This window comes from Anomaloglossus baeobatrachus, chromosome 1 (assembly GCF_048569485.1).
Source record: "Anomaloglossus baeobatrachus isolate aAnoBae1 chromosome 1, aAnoBae1.hap1, whole genome shotgun sequence".
NCBI classification, from domain to species: Eukaryota; Metazoa; Chordata; class Amphibia; order Anura; family Aromobatidae; genus Anomaloglossus; species Anomaloglossus baeobatrachus.
Genome location: NC_134353.1, coordinates 654,537,073 through 654,544,646, shown reverse-complemented (window position 1 = coordinate 654,544,646; position 7,574 = coordinate 654,537,073). Strand labels below are relative to the sequence as shown.

General features: G+C 47.2%; 1 protein-coding gene across 1 annotated transcript in view; it reads right to left on the bottom strand.

The window, feature by feature from the left end:
* Positions 1–2,525: 2,525 nt before the first annotated feature.
* Positions 2,526–7,574, bottom strand: part of P2RX2 (purinergic receptor P2X 2) — a 122,011-nt gene continuing 116,962 nt past the window's right edge. The window contains exon 12 of the mRNA XM_075341490.1: positions 2,526–5,818. Coding sequence (XP_075197605.1) covers positions 5,615–5,818 — 204 coding nt within the window. The 3' untranslated portion in view covers positions 2,526–5,614. The remainder of the gene's footprint in view (positions 5,819–7,574) is intronic.

Sequence of the window (7,574 nt, the reverse complement as noted above, 5' to 3'; positions counted from 1 at the left end):
GCCGCATTTTGTTCTTTGAAGCGAGCATTCGCCTCCGCCCCTGTACTCCACCGACCGGAGTTAAACCGCCAGTTCACCTTGGAGGTGGATGCCTCCTCCTCAGGAGCCGGAGCAGTGCTCATGCAAAAATCCTCCTCCGGGAAGATGGTGACCTGCGGTTTCTTCTCTAAGAGCTTCTCAGCACCCGAACGTAATTACACCATCGGTGACCGAGAACTACTGGCGGTCAAACTGGCTCTGGAGGAGTGGCGCTACCTCCTGGAAGGAGCAGTGTACCCCGTGATTATCTACACGGACCACAAAAACCTGGAATACCTGCGGTCCGCTCAGCGACTGAACCCACGGCAAGCCAGGTGGTCCTTATTCTTTGCCAGGTTTGACTTCCAGCTCCACTTCCGACCAGCGGACAAGAACGTACGCGCTGATGCCTTGTCTAGGTCTCTCATGCCCATGGAGCAGGAGGAAGAGACTATCCAGCCTATCATCTCTCCTAGCAAGATTGTTCCGGTGGCTCCTGTCACTCTGGCCCAGATACCACCTGGGAAGACCTATGTCTCGGAGACCGACAGGCTAACGGTCTTACACTGGGGTCATACCTCAAAAACAGCCGGCCATGCAGGCCAGAAGAGAACATGGGGTGCGATTGTACGCCATTACTGGTGGCCATCTCTTCGCACGGACGTCGCCGCCTTTGTCTCTGCCTGCTCCTCTTGTGCCAGAAACAAGACGCCCAAACACCTCCCACATGGCCGCCTTCTGCCTCTGCCGATACCTTCGATTCCGTGGCAACACATAGCAATGGACTTTATTACGGACTTGCCATTGTCATCCGGGCACACAGTCATATGGGTCGTGGTGGACCGGTTCTCAAAAATGGCCCATTTCGTTCCTATGGCTGGACTGCCCTCTGCTCAGGAACTCGCGGACGCTTTTATACAACACATCTTCCGCTTGCATGGCTTTCCATTACACATCGTATCAGACAGAGGAACTCAGTTCACCTCCCGCTTCTGGAGGGCTCTCTGTAACCATCTGGGAGTGACTCTGGACTTTTCATCTGCATACCATCCTCAGTCTAATGGCCAAGTAGAGAGGGTCAATCAAATCTTGACCTCATTTCTACGTCACTATGTTAACGCCCATCACGACGACTGGTCCACTCTTCTACCTTGGGCTGAATTCTCCCACAACCACCACATCAGTGAGTCGTCCTCCAGCTCTCCCTTCCATGTTGTTTACGGACTTCAGCCTTCCATCCCATTGCCTGTATCCCCCTCTTCGGATGTCCCTGCTGCAGATACAGTAGCCCGTGACTTTGCCACCATTTGGGACTCTGTCAAGGTGTCTCTAGGACGTGCTTCCCTGCGGATGAAGAGACACGCAGACAAGAAACGCCTGGATCCTCCGTGTTTCTCTCCTGGAGACCTCGTCTGGCTTTCTTCCCAGTACGTCCGCCTGAAGATACCTTCATACAAGCTGGGTCCTCGCTACATTGGGCCGTTTAAAGTCCTCACCAGGATCAATGAGGTCTCCTACAAGCTGCAGCTCCCGGCCACGATGAAGATACCCAACTCGTTCCACGTCTCCCTGCTCAAGCCGGTGGTCCTTGGTCCCTTCTCCGCTGCTGCCAGTCCAGCTCCTCCACCTATTGCCGATGATGACATCTATGCGGTAAGGGATATCGTGGCCATGAAGACCGTACGAGGTCGGCAGTTCTTCCTGGTGGACTGGGCAGGGTATGGTCCTGAGGATAGGTCCTGGGAGCCCAGGGAGAACGTAGGCACTCCTCTTATCCGTGCCTTCATGTCCCGGTTGCGGGGAGGGGGGCGTGGGGGGGGGGGGGTACTGTCACGCTCCCCGGGTCCTCGGCTCCCCTCCCCGGGTCCTCAGCTCCGCTCCCCGGCTCACCTGCCACGCTCCCCTCGTCCCAGCCTCCGGTGCCCGTCCTCCATAGGTCCTCTGGTCGCCGATCCCGGCGTCCGACATCTTCCCAGGCCCTGGCCGGCTCTCCTGCGTCCTCCTCGCAGCCTCCTTCCCTGGCTTCTGGCACCCGAGCCGCGCGCATGCGCATTAGGGCACGCGCGCGGTCACTGACCCTTTCTTAAAGGGCCAGCGTCCAGTAACAGGAAATGAGGTTAGTCAGGTTCAGGGTATAAAGGGGGTTCTTGTCCAAGGGGGCGGGGCCTGATCTTCGTGTTCCCTGAGCTAGGAGTCAGGTCTCCTGGTGTTTATGTGCCTGTACTCACCTATCTCTCTTTGTAGAGCCGTACCTGCCTCGCCATCCAGTCTGCCGTATCCCGAACCCCGCACGCTGTCCGTCTGCCATCCGACAGCACCTGCCATCTCGGATCCCTGCGGTGACCCGTCATCTTGCTCCAGAGGTTCCGGACTCCGCCTGATATCATCTCGGCCTCCGAACCTGAGCTACGTCACCAAGACTACCTTCTGTGACTCCGTGGTCCCAGGGACTCCTCCGCTGTCTTCACTTGCACGGACTATCCTGCTGCCCTTCAGTGCTTCAGCTGCCGGACTCCCTGCCTCCATCTTAGAGTTCGGTCCAGTGGATCCACCTCCTGGGTCTGCCCGACCGCCCGGCCGTGACACTTAGCTATCCATGGTTATGAGCACTAGCAACTAACCAACTAACTTTCACTATATGCGTGGTTGTAACCATGGATACCTAAGCTGCATTGCCCTTCACATAACGTAAGTGATGTAGCTAATCAGGAGAACTATACTACATTTCTAACTGGATGTATTTGCTAATATTATTACTGAATAACATTGGTCCGGAGTGGCAGCCTTTCTTACCAACACCAGATCAGAATACCAAAGCACTACAGGATGCAGCAGACCCCCATAGTTAAGGCGGGGGCAGCACAGGTACAAAATACCGATGAAACAAGGCTGCTGTAATAATCCAGCAGAGGGAGCCAGAGGTCCCTGGAGAATGTAAGATTGTAGTAAATGTGTTATACCAGCAGAGGAGCTGGCACTCTAATAATGATGGGAAACTGAAGAATCCACTAGGTGTCACTAGCTCCACCAGTGGATCAGAAGGGGATAGTTGTACGAGCCAGGGTCTGAGTCTGGAGATCATGTGGTACCAGGGATGAGGGGGAATCAGAGTCAAGGGAGAGCCAGTTCAGAAGCTGAGAGATAACGTCAGAGACCAGAAGAGAACAAATACCAAAGATTGACACTAGCCGAGGTCGGGATCTGGGAGAGCAGGTAATAGTGGGGAAACACAGAAACAGAACAACCAAGAGGGGACTGGAGGGGGAGGACAGAAGTCAGGGAGGACGGACACAGTCAGTAGGATTGGGAGTCAGGGAAGGTGGGTGTGGTCAAGAGGACGGGATTCAGGAAGGATGGACAAGGTAGACAGACAGGATAAGGCAACTTACAGAGACCAGTGAACACACTGCAAGGCAGAACTATAACTGGCACCGCATGAACGGAAATGACCCCAAGATAACGTGCCGTGATTCTGGAAACGAGGCATGAAGGAGAGGCTCCTCCCATTGGCCACGCTCCAGAGAACACTGACAGCCATGAGTCATGACAGCTGCCTTTTTCCTGTGATTTTTTTTTAATTTTTGTCCTTTTTTGTGAATTGTTTTTGAATTTAGTGTAGGAACTCGCAAAACAATGAGGACCCTTGATATGGGTTGGGAGCTTCCTTATTTTGGCCAAAATATCGACCAAAGGCACATGTATTTTATACATCTTTATCATCTTTTTATTGCACATTTCTATGCAGGATGCAGCCCGGTCCTTTAGTGTTGGCTGGGTAAATTGGGTACTCTGTCCTTATGTGGTGCACCTACCGTATATAGTACTGGGCAGCCCGCCTGACCTAAAAGTATGGGCACCATTAATTGGCTGTAAGCCGGACATTGTTCATCACACGTACCCATATGAGTTTCACCTATACTCACCTCTGAAATTCCAGAAGTGATGAGGCTCACATGACCTTCTGATGTCATGGGAGCCCCACGTTCAGTCAGCGCCAGTTAATCAATAGGAAGTGAGTGCTACGACTGACGCACACTTCCTGTTGATTACTTCTGTGTTCGAAGGCAGGGACTGAACAAATTTGACTTGAAAAGAATACAAGTGGTGCCGGTCTTTTTCTTCATTTGGATTGCGGATGCCTTCCATAGACCTGAGTACCATCTACTTTTGAGTGCTGCCTGGAATTTTTTTCTTTCCGAAGGCAGGGAGACAAAAGCCGGTACTGATTGGACTCTGGGTTCTCATCACATCACAATGTCATGTGAGCCCCACCACTGCTGGAACTACACCAGCCACAGAGGTGAATATAGATTCTTTTTATTTTACCTGGAGAAAACGTGGAATCGTAAGCGGTTGTCCTAGTAGTGGACAACCCCTTTAATGGCAGAATGTCTCTCATTCTGAAGGACTCCCATACAATACAAGAGCTGCACATTGATTGGCAAACAATGAAACAATCATTTGTCAAAAGTGTAACAATATCAGTGGTAAACAATGTATAACCTAACTTAAATAATACAAAACATGTATTTATACATCTTATCATCTTCTTTAGCCCCCTCATCACTGGTATTTTAGCAGTGTACTATGTAGTGAGGGGCATCATTGTCATATTATGCTAATTTTAATTAAACCTAAGGCACACTTACGAAAAACAGAGATTCAATACATCTATCTCATAAGTTACCGCAACAGGGTTCTATGAATTTTTGGGTCAAGTTTATACAACCTCCATAATCATTTGATGGCTTCAGTTATTACTTGTGCTTAGACGTTCATTATGGGCACTCTAATACCACAAGCAAATGGATAATTGATTTACGGACAGTTCTCTGCACTTACTACATCTACTGATAATATCCCTCCGAGGCACCCTAATATACAAGGTTTTCGCATCTCATGTAAAATGAGATGAAAGGATGGGTTAAGCAGTAAATGGATTATAACATAATGGAGGTAAATCTGAGACCACAGGTCCCAATCTTTATAATTACAGTTAAATCTTGTTATCTACTGAGAAAAAGAAATCTTTACTTATTACTTTCCTGCTCATGAATCCCCAGAGAATGGGAGTCCAGGACTCAGAAAGAAAGAGAGGGAGGAGGTCCTAAAGAAAGAATATTGTAGAATGGAGATGAAATGACTTATAGGTGGGAAGACTTAAACCCAGAAGTAATAAAAAGTGATGAATAGCTGGATAATAAGATCATGAGTCTTGTAAGAATGCTAATTGTGAACAGCACCTACATTAGTATAGGCATAAATGATATGCTAAAAGAAAAGCTGTAAAGATGAGTAGATGGAAATACATTTTGTTTCACATGTATAAAAAAAAATCATGAGGTGTTAAGTTACAGTAAGTATGATTGAGAGTTTAGAACATAGGCTGTTCATTGTCTAAGGAAGTGGGGTATCGGTTAGCGCTGGTGGTCCAAAGATCAGTGTCTGTTCCTTGATTCCTTTGACTTCAGTACAGTTTTTCTAAAGTCAAAACTCTAAAGTTATCCAGCCCAAACACTTATCCTATAGGTTCCCCTCCAATGAATGGGGCCAGTAATTTGTTTCGACTACTACACCTTTACCCCTCTATGAAATGTCAGCTTCCCGGTGGTGGCCTTGTTCCATCGTTCCATGATTGGTCTTGCTTCTCCTCTTGATCTGTTATGCTATTAGATGATGGGCTACAATCTTTGTATGGAGGATTATGATTGGTGCAGAGCGATTCAGAGGATGCAGGCGAGTCCTGGGGAGAGCTAACTGTGGTAATTGTTGCAGTATTTGTCTCCTCTAATTTCCAAACCTTTAAAAAGGAAACCAAAGTTACTAATGTTATAAAACATGCAATTAAAGCATTGACATGCAGTAAAACAGCAAACTAGCAGTCCAGTATCTATGGACAAGTGAAATCCTGGAATACCAGAATTTTAGAGTTGGGGACTATTGGAATCTTAGGGCGGCTTTACACGCTACGACATCGCTAAAGTGATCTCGTTGCGGTCACGGAATTTGTGACGCACATCTGGTTGCGTTAGTGATGTCGTTGCGTGTGACACCTATTAGCGATTTTGAATCGTTGCAAAAACATTCAAAATCGCTAATCGGTGACATGCCCCCCTATTCCCAATTATCGTTGCTGCTGCAGTAACGATGTTGTTCCTCGTTCCTGCGGCAGCACACATCGCTACATGTGACACCGCAGGAACGAGGAACATCTCCTTACCTGCGTCCACCGGCAATGAGGAAGGAAGAGGGTGAGAGGGATGTTCGTTCCGCTCATCTCCGCCCCTCCACTTTGATTGGGCGCCCGATTAGTGACATCGCTGTGACGCCGCACGAACCGCCCCCCTAGAAAGGAGGCAGTTTGCCGGTCACAGCGACGTCGCTAGGCAGGTATGTGCGTGTGACGCTGCCATAGCGATTATGTTCGCTACAGCAGTGGTCAACACAAATCGGCCGTACGATGGGGGCGGGTGCTATCGCGCTCGACATAACCAGCAAATGCTAGCGATGTCGCAGCGTGTAAAGCACCCCTTAGACTGTATAAAATAAATCGGCATTCTGAGCTACTTTGCCTGATAAAATGTTTGACATCTTTGCAGAAACCACACAATATAGTCAATAATATGACTTATCGGCTGCCAGTGATGTCCAGCATGAAGGGAATCTGACATTTCTGTTATTTGTGTCCTTATAAAGGAATTGAAGTAGAGCGATAAAAACACAAAAATAAGCTGAGCCATTCACTAGCAATTTTGACACCAACCCCACTGATTGGTTACTTTTGCATTCAGTTTCCAGTACATTTACATAAGGAGCACTGGACTATAGACAGCTAGAAAATGTTTAAAATATGTTTGTGTTTTTATTTCAATTAATATAATCATTGCTAAAAAAAATAACTTTGTTAAGTAATGATCCCTTCATGTTCAAAAACATGGCTTTACTGTGTGTACAAAAATATGTAGTGATTAAAACACCAAGCTAAAGATCTTAAAAAGCACTCCCATCAACGTTTTTATCTTCTTAATATATTGCAGTAATCATATTATACAGCAGTGTATACTTACAATTGCTCATTATGCCCTACTATCCAGTTAATTCTTCTCTTTCAATTAGGTCTATGACATCAAGTGATGAAAAACAGCCTAGCTGAATCCTTCTAAGCTCTAATGAGAAACAGGAAGTCTCTTTTTTCCTTTTTATGAGTCATCCCCTCAATCTCCTGACTCAACTGCCCCAATCCTGCCCCCTGCCAGTGACTTTGTACTCTTGACTCATGCAGGGAAAAGAGACTCCTATTTCTACATACAGCATAGAAGGATTCAGTTAGTTTATTTTTCATCACATGATGTTATGGACCTAATGGAAAAGAGAAGAATTAACTGGATAGAAGGGCAAAATGAGCAATTGTAAGTACACAGTGCTATATAATATAATGGCTGCAATATAAAAAGAGGATAAAACATTTTGTTGGGAGTGCTTCTTTAATAACTGTCTACTTTGACAATGAAAACAATACTGTATTTAACCTAAGTTTTTATTTGGCCTCAAATTGT